General features: G+C 40.4%; 1 protein-coding gene across 1 annotated transcript; it reads right to left on the minus strand.

Annotated features, from left to right (window-relative positions):
• Positions 1-4,236: 4,236 nt before the first annotated feature.
• Positions 4,237-20,560, minus strand: asmtl (acetylserotonin O-methyltransferase-like). The gene is made up of 15 exons (XM_064945134.1): positions 20,505-20,560; positions 19,343-19,451; positions 18,967-19,098; positions 18,789-18,836; positions 18,631-18,695; positions 18,471-18,535; positions 18,182-18,290; positions 17,347-17,647; positions 16,925-17,164; positions 15,476-15,644; positions 15,138-15,319; positions 14,166-14,298; positions 13,804-13,944; positions 6,528-6,650; positions 4,237-5,684 (listed from the first exon to the last, which is right to left on the minus strand). The coding sequence occupies exons 2-15, from the start codon at positions 19,436-19,438 to the stop codon at positions 5,479-5,481; spliced, it is 2,010 nt and encodes a 669-aa protein (XP_064801206.1). The 5' UTR covers positions 19,439-19,451; positions 20,505-20,560; the 3' UTR covers positions 4,237-5,478.
• Positions 20,561-20,651: the final 91 nt, after the last annotated feature.

Genomic DNA, 20,651 nt, shown 5'->3' on the forward strand with positions numbered 1-20,651 from the left:
CAAAAATGGAACCCTTTGGCCATAATGACCATTGTTATGTTTGGAGGGAAAGGGGGAACGCTTGCAGGCCAAAGACACCATCCCGACCGTGAAGCATGGGGGTGGCAGCATCAGGTTGTGGGGGTGCTTTGCTGCAGGAGGGACTGGTGAACTTCACAAAATAGATGGCATCATGAGGGAGGATAATTATGTTAATATATTTAAGCAACATCTCAAGACATCACTCAGGAAGTTATAGCTTGGTCGCAAATGGGTCTTCCAAATCAACAAGCATACTTCCAACGTTGTGGCAAAATGGCTTAAGGACAACAATGTCAAGGTATTGGAGCGGCCATCACAAAGCCCTGAGCTCAATCCTATAGAAAATTTGTGGGCAGAACTGAAAAAGTGTGTGCGAGCAAGGAGGACTACTAACCTGACTCAGTTACACCAGCTCTGTCAGGAGGAATGGGCCAAAATTCACCCAACTTATTGTGGGAAGCTTTTGGAAGGCTACACAAAACATTTGAGTTAAACAAGTTAAACATTTTAAAGGCAATGCTACCAAATACTAATTGAGTGTATGTAAACTTCTGACCCACTGGGAATGTGATGAAAGAAATAAAAGCTGAAATAAATCATTCTCTCTACAATTATTCTGACATTTCACATTCTTAAAATAAAGTGGTGATCGTAACTGAATTTTTACAAGGTTTAAATGTCAGGAATGGTGAAAAACTGAGTTTAAATGTATTTGGCTAAGGTGTATGTAAACGTCCGACTTCAACGGTAGGTGCCTTTTTGTTCCATTTTAAAGAATTATTAGACAATTAACTAATTGATTGTCTAAAAGCACACATGAATAGCAGTGATACTGTACTTAACAAATTATTGTAAAAAATGTTGATCATCACACATTTATTTGAATTGATAGTTTTGTCAACTGAAAAATAGCACAATATAGTACGACATAATAATAATTGCACAACAATTAAACAAAATGGGAGTAGACAGACAATCTCAAAATGTATATATTTTTTTGTCCAGTTCCCGAGTGTCGCAACGGTCTAAGACATAGCATCTCAGTGCTTGAGGCGTCACTACAGACACCCTGGTTCAAATCCAGACTGTATCACAACTGGCTGTGACTCAGAGTCCCACAGGGCTGCGCACAACTGGTCCAGTGTCGTCCAGGATTGGCTGGTGTAGGCCGTCATTGTAAATAACAATTTGTTTTTGCAAAGAGAAAAATAGCAATATATTGGTGAAGATATACTGTATATTGGTGTAGCTTCACTTTAACTCTAAATTATCCACGTTGCTGTTTTCTTGGCCAACATTGCCCTCATGTGGGTAAACTATGGGGTGCACCAAATGCCTCACTATACAACAAAACAGTATGACTTCCCTACAACGCCTGGGCATGTTCCTGATGAGGTGGCGGATGGTCTCCTGAGGGATATCCTCCAAGACCTGGACTAAAGCATCCGCCAACTCCTGGACAGTCTGTGGTGCAACGTGGCGTTGGTGAATGGTGTCCCAGATGTGCTCAATTGGATTCAGGTCTGGGGAACGGGCATGCCAGTCCATAGCATCAATGCCTTCCTCTTGCAGGAACTGCTGACACACTCCAGTCACATGAGGTCTAGCATTGTCTTGCATTATAAGGAACCCAGGGCCAACCGCACCAGCATATGGTCTCACAAGGGGTCTGAGGATCTCATCTCGGTACCTAATGGCAGTCAGGCTACCTCTGGCGAGCACATGGAGTGCTGTGCGGCCCCCCAAAGAAATGCCACCCTACACCATGACTGACCCACCGCCAAACCGGTCATGCTGGAGGATGTTGCAGGCAGCAGAACGTTCTCCAGGCTCTGTCACGTCTGTCACATGTGCTCAGTGTGAACCTGCTTTCATCTGTGAAGAGCACAGGGCGCCAGTGGCAAATTTGCCTATCTTGGTGTTCTCTGGCAAATGCCAAACGTCCTGCATGGTGTTGGGCTGTAAGCACAACCCCCACCTGTGGACGTCGGGCCCTCATACCACCCTCATGGAGTCTGTTTCTGACCGTTTGAGCAGACACATGCACATTTGTGGCCTGCTGGAGGTAATTTTGCAGGGCTCTGGCAGTGCTCCTTCTGCTCCTCCTTGCACAAAGGCGGAGGTAGCGGTCCTACTGCTGGGTTGTTGCCCTCCTACGGTCTCCTCCAAGTCTCCTGATGTACTGGCCTGTCTCCTGGTAGCGCCTCCATGCTCTGGACACTACGCTGACAGACACAGCAAACCTTCTTGCCACAGCTTGCATTGATGTGCCATTCACCACCTGAACCACTTGTGTGGGTTGTAGACTCCGTCTCATGCTACCACTAGAGTGAACGATTCGCCAGCATTCAAAAGTGACCAAAACATCAGCCAGGAAGCATAGGAACTGAGAAGTGGTCTGTGGTTGCCACCTGCAGAACCACTCCTTTATTGGGGGTGTCTTGGTATGTTAATATATTTAAGCAACATCTCAAGACCTGGTACGGCAACTGCTCTGCCCTCAACCGTAAGGCTCTCCAGAGGGTAGTGAGGTCTGCACAACGCATCACCGGGGGCAAACTACATGCCCTCCAGGACACCTACACCACCCGATGTTACAGGAAGGCCATAAAGATCATCAAGGACATCAACCACCCGAGCCACTGCCTGTTCACCCCGCTATCATCCAGAAGGCGAGGTCAGTACAGGTGCATCAAAGCTGGGACCGAGAGACTGAAAACAGCTTCTATCTCAAGGCCCTCAGACTGTTAAACAGCCACCACTAACATTGAGTGGCTGCTGCCAACACACTGACACTGACTCAACTCCAGCCACTTTAATAATGGGAATTGATGGGAAATGATGTAAATATATCACTAGCCACTTTAAACAATGCTACCTTATATAATGTTACTTACCCTACATTATTCATCTCATATGCATACGTATATACTGTACTCTATCATCGACTGCATCCTTATGTAATACATGTATCACTAGCCACTTTAACTATTTCACTTTGTTTACATACTCATCTCATATGTATATACTGTACTCGATACCATCTACTGTATCTTGCCTATGCTGCTCTGTACCATCACTCATTCATATATCCTTATGTACATATTCTTTATCCCCTTACACTGTGTATAAGACAGTTTAGGAATTGTTAGTTAGATTACTTGTTGGTTATTACTGCATTGTCGGAACTAGAAGCACAAGCATTTCGCTACACTCGCATTAACATCTGCTAACCATGTGTATGTGACAAATAAAATTTGATTTGATGAGTGAACAGGGAGTACAACAGTGGGACTGAGCACACACAGGGCCCCATTGTTGAAGCTCAATGAAGTGAAAGTGGTGTTTCCTACCTCACCACCTGGGGGCAGCCCGTCAGGAAGTCAAGAACCAGTTACACAGGGCAGGGTTCAGTCCCAGGGCCTCGAGCTTAATGATGAGTTTGGAGGTGTTGAATGCTGAGCTATAGTCAATGAACAGCATTCTTATATAGGTATTCCTCTTGTCCAGATAAGATGGGGCAGTGTGACGGTGATTGCATCATCTGTGGATCTATTGGGGCGGTAAGCAAATTGAAGTGGGTTTAGGGTGACAGGTAAGGTAGAGGTGATATGATCCTTGACTCGTCTCTCAAAGCACTTCATGATGACAGAAGTGAGTTCTAGGGGGCGATAGTCATTTAGTTCAGTTACCTTTGCTTTCTTGGGCACAGGAACAATGGTGGCCATCTTGTAGCACGTGGGGACAGCAGTCTGTGATAGGACATATTCAATCTCTCCCTTAAACACAGCTGGTCTGCCCATGCTGTGAGGATGTGGCTAGGGGTGACGCCTGGGCCGGTAGCCTTGCGAAGGTTAACACGCTTAAATGTCTTATTCACGTCGGTCACGGAGGAGAGTCCACAGTCCTTGGTAGCGGGCCACGTTGGTGGCACTGGGTTTTTCTCAAAGCGGGTGAAGGAGTTTAGCTTGTCTTAGCTCATCTTAGTTTAATCAGGTGTGACATTGCTGGGCTGGAGTAAAATCCTGCACACCATAGCTTTCTGAGACCAGGATTAGGTGATCACTGCTCTACACAGTTGCATTAACATTTCATGAGATGTTATTCAAAACACAAAGACAAATCAGATTTCAGACAAGCCCCGCAAAAGCAGAAATACCGTAAACACATGGTTACAAATAGTGTACACAGAAGAGAAAAAAAACAACAGCTGAATTATTTCAGACAAAATATTTATTTAATTATTAAAACAATTCAGACAGGAAAATTGTCAAACGGCAAACAACGAAGTGTTGTGGTGGTCTCAAAAGTCTCACAATGTTGGGAAAGTGGTCAGTTAAACAATGTTAGTTGTCTTTGCTGTCATCAGCTGTCATGACAGTTTTATGCTACCAGTTCTCACAGTCTCAGAATTAGAAGTTCATCCATGTTTCTCAAATGTCAAATTTAGAAGTTGTTCCAACCATCACATTTTGAAGTGATTAAGGTCAAGTTTAGGTATTAACTCTGAATTGTTAGGGTTAAGTTCAGGCATTATCTCCAAATGGTTATGGTAAGGGTTAAGGTTCGGGATAGGCTTACGCTCATCCATCATCCCCAACACCCTTAGTACAGCGTTTCCCAAACTCGGTCCTCTGGACAGCAGATTAAAATGAAAAAAGCTTGATGATTAGTTTATTATTTGAGTCAGCTGTGTAGTGCTAGAGCAAACAACTAAACATGCACCCCTTTTGGGCCCCGAGGACCGAGTTGGGGAAACCCTGGCCTACCAAAACCTACTTGAAGGTAAAGGCACTCACTGTTGCCACCAGTGGCCGGTTTCCACGTCATCCCCCTGCGTCCTCAGAAATGGACGGACATCGAATACTTACTTATATCACAGGTGACCTGGCTGGCTTAATGACAGAGACTTCAAGGATTACTGTGAGATCCAAGTCAGCTGCATAGACGTACCTCTGATAGTCTATATTGCAGTGCTTGAAAGAAATGCCTTCAATGTGGTCCATTGAAATTCACAACATTGTGGTCCATTTTTATAATGAATTAAAAGCCAAATTAAACTGTCTTGGTCATTGTGGGGAACAGTAACATGTCTCACAGCCAAGGGAGGTGGCGGCTCCGTAGTCACAGAATCTATCATCCAAAATAAACCCCTAACCCCATTTCCAACATTTCCTGACCCCTTTGAAGATCAACATGAAATGGATGGGTAAAAGTAATATGGAGTGAGGCCCTGTTTGAACAGTTCTAAAAAAAGAGTCCTTCCTTCCTACCTTTCTTGAAGTAATCGTTGATCTGACATGACAGGATGGCTGTCAGCAGTTTGCGATCAGTGAACCTTTAGTATTTAAACAGGGCCTCAGTGTCTAGTGGTTGGGGCAAGAGTTTGATTCTAGACTGGGGAGGCATTTCATTGATTTATATTCTTTATTGGTTTCAAGGTTGTTTGTCTCCAAGTCACTCAGTGACACACAGGATGGCATCCAGGAGGTTGTGTGTGTGTTTGACTTGTGGTGCTGTGAAGCCGTGGCTCTTCAGTAGGAGGCTGTATTCGGAGGCGCTCCTTTGTCTCCCCTCGGTCATACTGAGGGCCTGAAGTAGGCCTCTGCTCGGCCCCTTCCTGTCCTCATCCAAAAAGATCTCACTCACCAGCACGCAGCAGCCTGGGACGGAGATGGTGTACACAGGATGTATGCATACATATTTAACGTTGTGTATACAATCAGTATTTACATTAGCATGTGAAAGTCACATTCATAATATGCAATAAAGGCATTTTGAACTACGATACACATAAATTGGACTAGTCAATTGGTCGTTTTTTTAATAAGGCAATAATGTAGTATTTCTTAAAAGCATAAACAGTCAGGTACCTAGGCTAGTCAATGATGTGTGCCCTCTGCTTTTTACATGCAACTTGCACACTGTTAAAACACTACGCTGTTATAACCTTGTGGTTCATTCCGTTTAGGCTTGAGCCAACTCCTCTGTGTTCATTCAAGTTCATTAGAACTTATTTAATCTGCCTAATAAACTTTTGCTTTTTGCACACTTTGGTGGGGGCAACATAACAGAACAAATCATCGCGTGACTCAAAGTTTACTTTGACATGATGGTTGTTATTACCAATATTTGCGTATATGAAAGCATTTACAACGTAAATGTCACAATCTATTTCACCGACTAAAATGTCAACACGAGGACATTTTACCGAAAGATTTTCTGTTTTTATCAGGCCTGTCGTGAGTTTTTTTTATGGGTCAGGTAATTCCATCCACATAAAATTGTTGGATAGAAATGTTAATTCTGTTGCTAAATGTATGAGTGATGTATGACATGACAACAACAGATGAGTTGGCTTTGGCACATACAGCATGGGACCAGGCTAACTCTTTACACAAGCACAAGTGATACACAAAAACAATGTCTAGCCCATGTGTGAATCATTATCCTCATCAGGGTCAGAAATCAGAATCCAAAAATAATATTTTGTTTTTCACTCTTACCAGGATTGCATGCTTTCGCAATTTTACTCAGCAAAATGTGTACTTTCTCATCCGACCAGTCGTGGAGAATTCTTGCCAATATGTATACATCTGCCTTGGGAAGCTCATCTTTGAAGAAATCTCCTGTTCAGACATTAAAAAGAAAAAACATTCATTACATTTTACATGTACCCTGACAGAAAACAAATTCATGATCAAAATGGCACTTATTGCTAAATGTTTTTTTGTTAAAAACATTTATTATGAACACAACAAATACAAAAAAACAGAACTATACAAACAAACAAGAGTACATAAACCTAACAGACAGGGGTATTACATATCAAGATTCATTTTCAATATGTTAAATACTTTTATGGTGGGTATTGCTTTTTTGTTTTTACATTTACTGATCATTTCAAAATAATATTTAAATTCTATCTTAAATAATGTGAAAAGGGGATTGTTCTCTACCCACTTAATTTTATGGCCAAAGAATCTTCCATGAAAGATAAACAAATTAACACTAAAAGTTGAATCCATATCATTTGATTCAAAATAAAACATAATATCAGAGTCTTTCAAATTAACATTAATAGTTGTTTCTTTTAAAATAAAATCTTCTGACACAAGAGCAGTCCCAAAATAAATGGTCAAGAGTCTCTGGGTCACAATCACAAAATGCACATTTGTTATCAATAGCTATTTTAAATCTGTGTATAATAAAGGTCTTTATAGGGTAGATTCTATGAATGAGTTTGTATGATACTTCTTTCACCTTATTAGATATACAATATTTACCAGATAACAATGAAACTTTGTTCCAGTTCTCTTGTCCTAGGGCTGCATTCCAGTACATTTTAGCAGAGGGAATAGTAACATATTGACAGTTTCCTTATATACATGTTATTACATTTATAGTTTAAAATGTCAATTCCTTCTAGTTGTATTGAGGCTACAAAATCCTCAACAGTTGCAATTGGAGTACTGTTATATTCTCCTAAAAGAAGATTGCACCTTTAGGGACAGCTCTAACAACAATTTGATACTCCTCAGGAGTGAATGTAACATTGTGTGTTCTAATACATTTTGGATAATCATATAGTTGTCCATCATTATTCAATAATTGTTTAACCCAAATAATGTTGTCAAACCAGTTCTGGAAAAACAAAGACTTGTTTTGTATTTTATGTCTTTATTATTCCAGATTGTATACCTATGAGGGGAATAATTGTGTTTGTACATGAGGTTCCAAGTTAGAAGTACTTGTTTATGAAAGTTTGCAAGCTTAATAGGGATTTTACCCATATCAAAGTTGCATATTTGAGTAAGAATTCTAGACCACCAATTTGTTGGAATATTAAATTAGGGATGATATTCCAGATGCAATCCTTATTTCTTAAATAGTTTTGTATCCATTTAATCTTAAATATTATATTAGAGGCTTTAAAATTCAGAGCATTCAACCCTCCCTCACCTTGGGTGCTACATATTACCCTTTTTCTTAAATAATGAGGTTTATTCCACCATATGAAGTTAAATAATTTAGTATCAACCATTTTAGTTACTGACAGAGGAACACCCAAGGCAAGGGAGGTATAAACTAATCTGGACAGACCTTCAGATTGTGATAAAAGTACACATCCAGATAAAGAAAGATATCTTAATAACCAGGAGTTAAATCTCTTTCCAATTTTCTCTACAATAGGAGAGAAATTTAAGTTGGCCCTTTCTTTCTGATCTTTGCTAACTGTAATACCAAGATAAATGATCACATCTTTTACAGGGATATTACATACTGAGTTTAAGTCACATTTTCAACGCAAATAATTCACATTTCCTAATATTCAGAAATAAACCTGATACATGTGTGAAGGTATTAATACGCTCAATAGCTTTCTTGACTTCATTATGATCTTTCAAAAAAAATGGTGGTGTCGTCAGCCAATTGTGAACATTCTATCTCTTTGTCTTGTATCCGAATACCCCTAAAACTATCCTTATTTATATGAAGTGCCATAACAAGTGTGACCAATAAAAATAAGAAAGGAGAAATTGTTTAATTCCACGTCTAATGTCGAATCTTTGTGAAGTTCCATGGGAGAAGCTAACAGATATGTTACTATTATTGTAAAGTGTCTTAATTATATATTATATATATATTATAATAATGACCCAAGCCAAAAAAATCAAAGTCTCAAAAAGAAAATAATGTTCAACTGTATCAAATGCCTTGTAAAAGTCTACAAATAAAATAAATCTATCTTCCATAATGTGCTCATTGTAGTCTATCAAGTCCAATATTATTACATGCATGTCTGCCCTTCATAAAAATAGACTGGGTATCGTCAATGATTTGGTCAAGACCTTTTTTAAGTCTTTCTGCAAAGATGTATGCAAGTATCTTTCCATCATTGTTCATTAATGTGATTGGTCTCCAATTTTCTAACATCATAGAATCTTTGTTTGGTTTGGGTATTACAGAAATTAGGCCCTGTGTCATAGAAACAGGCAGGACCCCAAAATCAATTGCCTCCTTAAACATTAAATATAAATTCAATAATATCCTCCTGAAAATATTTATAGAATTCACTGATAATGCCATCATTCGCTGGAGATTTGTTCTTTTTTAACTTGCCGATACATTTTTTTATTTCATTAATATAAATTAATTCATCACAAGACTTTTGGAAGTCTTCATCTATGAATTATGCACAGTCTTTGACAGAGTCTAGAAAATCAGATATGTCACGAGGACAGGCATTACTGGTATAAAGGTTACCATAGAATTCTTAAACATATTTTGAAATATCTTTGGGGTTTTCATTTTCTTTGCCATCTATATTGAGCTTATGAATAGATGTCAATTCAGAATTATTTCTTTCTAATTTGTAAAAGTATTTTGTATTTTTTTCACCTTCCTCCAACCATCTCCTACTTGATCTTACAAATGCCCCTTTTGCTTTCTCTTCATACATTGGGTCAATTTCTAGTTGTAAAGAGAACAACTGACCCTTTCCCTCTTCATCAAGGTCTTCCAGAGATTAGAGAAAATGTTTCCTTAACAAGTTTAACTTCCCTCAATCTTTTAAGTTCAGCAATTTGTTTACCTCTCTTCATGGCTGTTTGTCTTATTTCATACTTCATTAATTCCCAATATTTCCCATAAGACTTAAATAGTTGGGCTTTCCTCCAATTGTCTTGTATAATATCTTTGGCATCCATCTTGAAATGATCCTCTTCCACCAGTCTACTATTGAGTTTTCAATAACTCCGATTTGGTTTAACTTCAGATCCATTCATATTTAAAGATAAGAATATAACTTTATGATCAGAAAGAATTGATGGTTCAATTGATACCTTGACTACAGAATTATCTAATGAATTAGAAATCAACCAGAAGTCAATTCTTGACCGTCTGGACATGTCCTTGTTACTCCAAGTGAATTCCTTTTTATTAGGATATTTAGATCTCCAAATATCTACTAATCCAAGACCAAGACATAGGTTATTAAACTCAGGATTAACTATGCTGGATCTGTCATTAGATACAGAATTAAAATCTCCACCTAAGATAATTTTGATATCCTTGAAATAAGGTCATCGGTAGTAAGACTCACCACTCTGGACGTTGGGTAAATTTCAAAGATATTTCAAAATATGTTTCAGAATACCATGGTAAACTTTATACCAGTAATGCCTGTCCTACTAGTGACATACAGTGCCTTGCGAAAGTATTCGGCCCCCTTGAATTTTGCGACCTTTTGCCACATTTCAGGCTAAAAGATATAAAACTGTATTTTTTTTTGAAGAATAAACAACAAGTGGGACACAATCATGAAGTGGAACGACATTTATTGGATATTTCAAACTTTTTTAACAAATCAAAAACTGAAAAATTGGGCGTGCAAAATTATTCAGCCCCTTTACTTTCAGTGCAGCAAACTCTCTCCAGAAGTTCAGTGAGGATCTCTGAATGATCCAATGTTGACCTAAATGACTAATGATGATAAATACAATCCACCTGTGTGTAATCAAGTCTCCGTATAAATGCACCTGCACTGTGATAGTCTCAGAGGTCCGTTAAAAGCGCAGAGAGCATCATGAAGAACAAGGAACACACCAGGCAGGTCCGAGATACTGTTGTGAAGAAGTTTAAAGCCGGATTTGGATACAAAAAGATTTCCCAAGCTTTAAACATCCCAAGGAGCACTGTGCAAGCGATAATATTGAAATGGAAGGAGTATCAGACCACTGAAAATCTACCAAGACCTGGCCGTCCCTCTAAACTTTCAGCTCATACGAGGAGAAGACTGATCAGAGATGCAGCCAAGAGGCCCATGATCACTCTGGATGAACTGCAGAGATCTACAGCTGAGGTGGGAGACTCTGTCCATAGGACAACAATCAGTCGTATATTGCACAAATCTGGCCTTTATGGAAGAGTGGCAAGAAGAAAGCCATTTCTTAAAGATATCCATAAAAAGTGTTGTTTAAAGTTTGCCATAAGCCACCTGGGAGACACACCAAACATGTGGAAGAAGGTGCTCTGGTCAGATGAAACCAAAATTGAACTTTTTGGCAACAATGCAAAACGTTATGTTTGGCGTAAAAGCAACACAGCTCATCACGCTGAACACACCATCCCCACTGTCAAACATGGTGGTGGCAGCATCATGGTTTGGGCCTGCTTTTCTACAGCAGGGACAGGGAAGATGGTTAAAATTAATGGGAAGATGGATGGAGCCAAATACAGGACAATTCTGGAAGAAAACCTGATGGAGTCTGCAAAAGACCCGAGACTGGGACGGAGATTTGTCTTCCAACAAGACAATGATCCAAAACATAAAGCAAAATCTACAATGGAATGGTTCAAAAATAAACATATCCAGGTGTTAGAATGGCCAAGTCAAAGTCCAGACCTGAATCCAATCGAGAATCTGTGGAAAGAACTGAAAACTGCTGTTCACAAATGCTCTCCATCCAACCTCACTGAGCTCGAGCTGTTTTGCAAGGAGGAATGAGAAAAAAATTCAGTCTCTCGATGTGCAAAACTGATAGAGACATACCCCAAGCGACTTACAGCTGTAATCGCAGCAAAAGGTGGCACTACAAAGTATTAACTTAAGGGAGCTGAATAATTTTGCACGCCCAATTTTTCAGTTTTTGATTTGTTAAAAAAGTTTGAAATATCCAATAAATGTCGTTCCACTTCATGATTGTGTCCCACTTGTTGTTGATTCTTCACAAAACAATACAGTTTTATATCTTTATGTTTGAAGCCTGAAATGTGGCAAAAGGTCGCAAAGTTCAAGGGGGCGAATACTTTCGCAAGGCCTGTATCTGCCTTTCTAGACTCTGTCAAAGACTGTGCAAAATTCATAGATGAAGACATCCAAAAGTCTTGTGCTGAAATTATTTATATTAATTAAATAAATAAAAATGTATTGACAAGTTAAAAGAGAACAAATCTCCAGCAAATGATGGCATTTCGTTGGGTATTCATTTCTTTTTCAAATCCTTGAAATTATAACTTGTTGTTTTGTTTGTTGTTGGATGCATAAATATTCCCTAATAAAAACATTTCACACAGAGTGGTTGTTGCCATATGATAACTAGATATGGTTACCTCATTGATTTAAAAAAAAAAAATTGATCGGAAGAACAAGCATGAGTCTCTTGTAAAAAAGTAAAAGTCTGCATTAAACCGTTTGCAATACAGGAAAATAGCCTTAAGCTTGAGTACATTTTGAATACCCTTGACATTAATTGAACAAAGAGATAAAGACTAACTTCAACCAACAACCTTGTTATGCTAATATAAGCTTTTCCTAAGGATATGTAACTCAAAAGGATTTCCATCCCATTATTTAACCTCTCCAACAAAAAACAAATATTGGTCATAAAGTTACCAAAGTATTCTTACTCCCACAAGGGGGAGACATTGTGTAGATTTTACAATAAGCAGTTATTCACCTATAGTTAGTGTTTAGCTTACCAGTTCTCAGGTCAGCCTATTCTCATTCAAGTGTTTGTGTACATTTTTATAATAAAAGGCTACTTTTCACCTGGTAATCAGTTTTTTGACCTGACAGTTCTGTCCGAGTTAGACTCTGGCTCTCACTCAAATGTTCTGATTTGGCCGCATTTCTTTGCCATCGATGATCACTCTTGCACCAATAAAAATTCAATTTTCCCTGCCTTTCGAGCTGCAGCCACCATCGTCCACAGTTTCTCTCTTGTCACTTTGTCTGCTGAGTTCAGATCCTCCGTGAACCTCAATTTTTGCTTGATGAGGAATTCACAATTCTTCGCTCGCCTCCAAAGAAGATCCCGTGTAGATCTGTTGGTGAACCGGATGATGGTCATCCTCGGTCTCTTGTCTTGATCCTTAAGTCTTCCCAAACGATGGACGAAGTCTACATTTTCCTGAAGTTTGGCTTTTGATTCAGGAATGACAGCTCCACAGATGTCAACAACTCTGCATTTGATGTCCTCACCCGCCTGCTCTGGAATTCCATGGAGCCTCAGGTTCCACCTGCGCTGGTATCTCTCCGCCTCATTCACCTTTTGCTCAAGTTCAGCCACCTTCTTTTCATTTTCCTGGCAGATAACTTCCACTTTCTTCATGTCACTTTTGAGGGTTTTCACTTCTCCAAAGAAATTACAATATTGTTTTGCATCAAGAAATGACATCCTCTTGGCCTCATCTTTTTCCCCTGGGCTTGTCTGGAGTGCCGGGGTCGTAAGGTAAAGGCCTGAGCTGGATACTGGAGGTGCGCAAGTTGTGAGCATTGTTGCTCACCACATTTTCATCACCCATGACCACATTTTCATCACCCATTGCAGTATTTCCACCCAGTTACATTCTGAAGAGGAGTACCCAAAATCATACTGAAGAGGAGTACCCAAAATCATACCATCTTTTGTGGTTAATTGTGCATCTGACGATATTTCCATTTCTTTCCTTTTGGTTCTGGTCGTGGCAGTTTCCATGTACGTTCGTTTTTGGGCTAGCTAGCTTATCAGGCTATCTAGTGTTGTTGCAAACTTTGTTTTGGAGAAAGTAATATGCGGAAAGTAATCTTGCAGAAAGTAATCAATTACTTTGGTAAATAAACTAAACCATATTCATAGAGTTTTATGACCGTAGAAACAATCCAAAACAAATTATCTGCACTGACCGCCATCTTGCTAGCCCAACTCTAAATGTTATTGTGTATCTACAGACCACATTACCCATGATGATAACAGTACTCTAAAATCCATTCCACCCGCTGTAAGTCATTAAACAAACCTGCTACAAACGATACTCTGTCATCTGCGTCATGTGGCCGGAAGTGACCGCTCATCTCAATGACTTCGGGTAAGTCGAACATGGTCACAGACAACCCCGGGTGTGCTTTGGCAAACTCATACGCCATGGCCCCAGTGCATCCTAGGTGAAGGAAAAAAACACTGATGATTGGTATGGATTGATTCTGATAGGCTACACCCGATTCCCTATTTAAGGGCATACTTCTCGCCAGAGGGTTTCTAATGTAAATCACATTGAAGATAATAACGGAAGGGCCATTTGAGATTTTACTACAATATTGTAGCAACACAATGTGATGGCCATTATAAATGGAATTGAGGTTCAGGTTACTATGACCTCACCTCCCAGGTCGCAAGCCGTCTTATATTTGGAGAGGTCAAAGGCTGTCGCCACGTCTCTACCAGAAACCTTTGCGATGCTGTGCATGGCCTTCATGAATCGCAGCTTCACTTCATGTCTGCTGTAGTAGGAATCCTATAACAATAAACAACAAGGACGAAAACAAAAACAGTTACCACTCCAATAATCAGTTCTACAGTGAGAAAACAAAACATTAGGAACACTTTCCTAATATTGAGTTGCACCCCCTTTTGCCCTCATAACAGCCTCAATTTGCCAGGGCATGGACTCTACAAGGTGTTGAAAGCATTCCACAGGGATGCTGGCCCATGTTGACTACAATGCTTCCCACAGTTGGCTGGATGTCCTTTGGGTGGTGGACCCTTCTTGATACACACAGGAAACTGTTGAGCGTGAAAATCCCAGCAGCGTTACAGTTCTTGACACAAACCGGTGCACCTGGCACCTACTACCATACCCCATTCAAAGGCACTTAAATATTTTGTCATGTCCATTCACCATCTGATGGCACACATACACAATCCATGTCTCAATTGTCTCAAGGCTTGAAAATCCCTCTTTAAACTGTCTACTCCTAAAAGGATAAAGTGGATTCAACAAATGACATCAATAAGTGATCATAGCTTTCACCTGGATTCACCTGGTCAGTCTATGTCATGGAAAGAGTAGGTGTTCTTAATGCTTGTATATTCAATTGTTTACTTATAAACAATAATACAAAACCATTCTATCTAGTGTTAACTGGAGAGCTGCATTGACTGTACATGTTAATCCCAGTTTAGTGCCTTCCCACCTGATACAACTAATCAACACGTCTCCCACACCTTGACTAGCTGATTCTGCTAAGCTTGAACAAAAAGCTGCCGCACTGTGGCTCCCCTGGAACAAGACTGATCTGTTGAATAATTACCAAGGTAACTGGAATGTGACATGAAACTTGAGATTGTTATTACCTGGAAAAGGTTAGAGGTTTTCCCGAAGGCCTTCTCGTGCTGGTTGGTACCCTCCCTCACAGCAGTCTCCAGGTGGGTGAAGAGAGGCCACACCAGTTCGTTACAGTGCTGGATGTACCCCTGCAGAGAGAGGGGACCATCCGACAGCAGGAAATGCCTGGACATCGCTGTGTTTGTGTACTCTAGGGAGAAATTGGCATGTCAGAAGGCATGTCATAAATCACTCCTTGACACACACAGCTTAAGACTCCATGAACAATGTCTAGGAAAAAAGAAAGAATATGTCTAACAGAAGGAAACAAATTGGAGGGAGACAATGTGAGAAATTGAGAGTATACCTTTTCCCGTTCTTTGCAGGAGTCCCAGAGAGACGCAGGCCTCCAGCAGGCGTTCGGTCCCCTTAATAGATGCTTTGATCTCCTGGGCCACATCCTCAGCCTGCAGCTCCCCTGTCTTACTGCTCCTTAACACGTCAAACACACGCAGCTTGGATGCTGTGAACAACACCTAGGATACAAAACAAAGGGAAAACGTTCAATACGAGACTAGAGAAAGAAGAGGAGTAATAGAAAATTCCAAGCACACGCTTTTTCAGGTCTGCCCACAAAGTTTCTATGGGATTGAGGTCAGGGCATTGTGATGGCCACTCCAATATCTTGACTTTGTTGTCCTTACGCCATTTTGCCACAACTTTGGAAGTATGCTTGGGGTCATTGTCCATTTGGAAGACCCATTTGCGATCAAGCTTTAACTTCATGACTGATGTCTTGAAATGTTGCTTAAATATATTCACATAATTATCCTCCCTCATGATGCTATCTATTTTGTGAAGTGCACCAGTCCCTCCTGCAGCAAAGCACCCCCACAACATGATGCTGCCACCCCCGTGCTTCACGGTCGGGATGGTGTCTTTGGCTTGCAAGCATCCCCCTTTTTCCTCCAAACAAAACAATGGTCATTATGGCCAAACAGTTATATTTTTGTTTCATCAGACCAGAGGACATGTCTCCAAAAAGTACAATATTTGACCCCATGTGCAGGTGCAAACCGTAGTCTGGCTTTTTATGGCAGTTTTGGAGCAGTGGCTTCTTCCTCGCTGAGCGACCTTTCAGGTTATGTCAATATAGGACTTGTTTTACTGTGGATATAGATACTTTTGTACCTGTATCCTCAAGCATCTTCACAAGGTCCTTTGCTGTTGTTCTGGGACTGATTTACACTTTTCGCACCAAAGTACGTTCATCTCTAGGAGATTGCACTTACTGTAATATAGACTTGTTTTATTTTTTTCTACTGTATTATTGACTGTATGTTGTGTTTATTCCATGTGTAACTCTGTTGTTGTATGTGCCGCATTGCTATGCTTTATCTTGGCCAGGTCGCAGTTGCAAATGAGAACTTGTTCTCAACTAGCCTACCTGGTTAAATAAAGGTGAAATAAATAAAAAAGGAGACAGAATGCATCTATCAGAAGCTTCTAAAGCCATGACATCATTTTCTGGAATTTTCCAAGCTGTTTAAAGGCACAGTCAACTTAGTGTATGTAAACTTCTGACCCAGTGGAATTGAGGTACAGTGAATTATAAGTGAAATAATCTGTTTGTAAACAATTGTTAGAAAAATTACTTGTGTCATGCACAAAGTAGATGTCCTAACCGACTTGCCAAAACTATAGTTTGTTAACAAGAAATTTGTGGAGTGGTTGAAAAACGAGTTTTATTGACTCCAACCTAAGTGTATGTAAACTTCCGACTTCAACTGTAAATACATATCCATGCACAGGATACCTTTGAGGCTTTAAATCCATCCATGAGCTCGGTCATCTTGCTCAACTTCTCCTTGCCGTCTTCTATCTCGTGCTCCCTCACATTCTGCATCTGAATGGTGCCCCTGCTGGTCAAGTCTGGTGCTGCAGGGTCGCTGATGCCCTGGGGCTCAGCCTCCCCGTTCTCAGAGCACTTAGACAGGTTGTTGACCAACGTCCAGGGCACCTCGCCCTCTCCACACCCACTCTCCTCCTGTTTCACCTAGATGGATGGATGAATGGGATAAATTATAAATGGATTCAATTCAATTAACTTTATTGTCCATGTAACACATTAAAAACAATTAATTGAAAACACCAACACTGACATATGACAAATTACATGTTGTGCAATAATTGCTAAGGGCAAAAGACGTATTTCAATGCATTGACATGTGTACTGACATTATGGGCTGTACTGGCTGAAGGGATGTTTTGTCCTTGGCTGTCCGGAGGGCCGTTATGGGTTGGGCTGCCTGGGGGGCAGCTGGCGACTGGCTCGGCTGGTGGGACCGTGTCGACAGGGCTGCCTTGGGGGCTGGTCTGGGTGCTGTTGTGTGTCAGACTGCCTGGGGGACTGAAGATGAGACCCAGCTTCTTGCAGAACTGGTTGAGCGGGAAGCCCACCACATTCAGGAAGTCTCCGTGTACATACTCCACCAGCATACCACCCAGAGCCTGGATACCATAGCCACCAGCCTTGTCCCTGTCACACACACACACATACAGAGAGACCCAGACGCATGCATACACAGAGACACAACAAACACACATGTCTCACATAAATTGACAGACAGTGAGACACACAGAGACAGAGCGATAGAGAGTGGGGCCACATAGAAAGACAGGACACCAAGACACAGGGAACACACACACACACACACACAGAGGTGACAATCATGTGACGTGTCAGGCAATACTGTGTCAGAACTGGCCACGGTACACGAGACCACACAGCAGAACATGCTTCTATGATTGAACTAAGGCTCATTGACCCTCACTTGTTTCTTTCAGGCTGAAATTATATAACAAAATCCATACCTTATCTCAATAAAGCGACACAAAATGGACTGTTTGGCTGTATCAAAGTCCACAAAACCATGGGTTCACAAGGTTTGAATTCAGGGAAGTGACCCCAATTGCCTCTGCGAGAGGTGAGGTGAGGTTCTAAACTTAGAAAAATCTATTGGCATTACACCATAGCCAGTAATGCAAACAGAAGAAGAGAGGTGAAACTCACATGGGTTCTCCGCTATTGATGTACTCCCAGAGTAAATCATCAGACAGATCTGCAAACTTCACCTTGGTCTCCTCATAGAAGTCAATAACTTGATAATCAATCTCTTCATCTGGAAAGAACGGGAACTAGTCAGTTGTAAAACTGAATGCATTCAACTGAAATGTGTCTTCCCATTTAACCCAACCCCTCTGAATCAGAGAGGGAACCATTGAAATAAATAAGCATGTACAACTTTAAAGCAGGCAACTTCCCAACCTACCCTTTTACCTATTTTATGTTTAAGGCATACCTTCTTTCTCATGGCAGAGAATGATCGCCACTCCGGTAAAAACACTGTGTTCTTTACCACTCAACCTGTTCAGAAACACAAAAACAAAGATAAAATGGGATAACTACGTTTTCCTATTGTTATTATTATTTAAAAAATGTACACAGAATTCTCTCAAAACCTTGAAAGCATTCGGTAGGCATCTTGCTTGTCCACTGGCTTCTCAAGAATCAGTCCATCCACTGTCTGAGAAAAGAAGACAACCAATACAGTGTAAAGGAAATAATAACCACTATGATATGAAGGATAGAAGACATCGATATAGCTGACTTTGCTTACAACAACAGTGTCTGCTCCGATCACAATGTCTGGAGTTTTCAGGTGTTTCTAGAACAAATTAAGAAACCACAGACATTCAAAATTATATATTTGTTTCTTCAGTGAGGTAAGAATATCAACAGACAAATATGGTAATGATATTGTAATAATAATAACAGTAAGCAAAGGCTTCACTGACAAACGGCATCCTCTTGGCCACCTCCAGGGCCTTCTGCTTGGCAGTCTCCACAGCATACTCATGGGGTGTTTTGAACAGCCTCTTGTCTAACGTTTCCTTGAACCAGGATGGGACAACCTCAAATCGTAAACCCTATGACATAAATGGAATAACAAGGCATCATCACCATCAGATACTACATGTCATTACTGTACCTTAGAGGCTCAGTTTGATTAGGCTTTAAAAAAGTTTGCTTTCTTACTCCCTTAACGGAAGTAATCATTGAACTTTCATGACATGGATAGGTGATTGCAAATGTCCAATATTGTAGAAACCTTGCTTTCACTTATTTATCCTATCAAAGTGGAAGAGGGTAAGGAGGAGGCCTTGGTCTTACCACATTGGTGAGTATCTCCAGCCTCCTTGGAGATGCACTAGCCAGGACAACCAGCTTACCGGTCAGCTTGGAAATGACAGGATTCATCAACACCATGGTGACCTCCTCACTGCAGCATATACAAGTTAAACATTAGGCTACTAGTTCGTCTCAGTCAGCTGTTTGGTGTCAGATGCCTGTGACTTTGCCTTGAAGTAGGTTACATACCATTTGCGGTCACACTTTACTGCCTACATACAATGCACGTATTCAGGTCAATATGCTTTTGTAGGCTACACCTCATTGTTCTCTTGTATCAAAAATACACTGACGTGGAATTTGTGGCAAGGGATCAAAGGGCTATCCTAGAATGAACCTATCCATTGATGCGAAATACATTTCGCACATATTGGCAATATTATCTTCTGGCTAGTGTAGCTTTGTTAACAGCCCCGACGATCGTTCTGAACGCGGTACGGTTTTGGAAACACAAGGAACATACCTTTGATATCGGCTATACATTTTTTTTTAAACTAAAGGTTAAATTACTGCACATCTTTATAGGGTTATGGTTAAGGTTCCCACACGACCATTTGTCCATGTTACTGCTCTTGTTTAGAAAAAAATACTGCTGCAACGGTGTTAAAACAGTGTACAGTATATGTATATTTAACATTTGTGAAATTATGTAGAGCGTTTTATGTTTATAGAAGCATCCCGCAATTAAGAATCCATTCACTTTTAGATTGAGTGTTTTATCTGCCAGAGCCATTTCCCATTTAAAAATAAAATGTAAAGTCACTGGACAAGAAGGTCGGAGTAACGTTAGGCTCCATTTCGTACTTTATTGGGCTATCCTAGAATATGCCATGAATAGACCGAATTATTATGTTAGCTGAGTTAGAAGTTAGTTGACAACTTAAAATGGAAAGGTCGGGTTAGTGTTTGTAAGGATCAGTGATAATTATTGACATGGAAACAAGTAACGTTACCATGTTGCACATTTCAGTTAGCTTGAGAAACTCTTCCTCAGATCATGCAAGTTCAGCTATTCAGTTACGACATCTCAATCCTCAAGAAATGTCTACAACATGCAGCATACAATCTTAGGCAAAGCTGCTTTGAAGTGTCATTCAATAAATTACACTTTGAAATCTACGGTCGCTAAATGAAAAAACATTACCTGCAGATCTTCCATGCGAATGAATTCCTTGTTGCGCTTACAAGAGACAACGCATGCGCAAGCATAGCGGAAGAAGAATCGAGAGATTCAGCCAATCCTATGACATCTTTTTGCGTGTCATCATAAAACGTAACAGAGGGCGTACAT

This window comes from Oncorhynchus masou, chromosome 29 (genome assembly GCF_036934945.1).
Source record: "Oncorhynchus masou masou isolate Uvic2021 chromosome 29, UVic_Omas_1.1, whole genome shotgun sequence".
Lineage (NCBI taxonomy): Eukaryota > Metazoa > Chordata > Actinopteri > Salmoniformes > Salmonidae > Oncorhynchus > Oncorhynchus masou.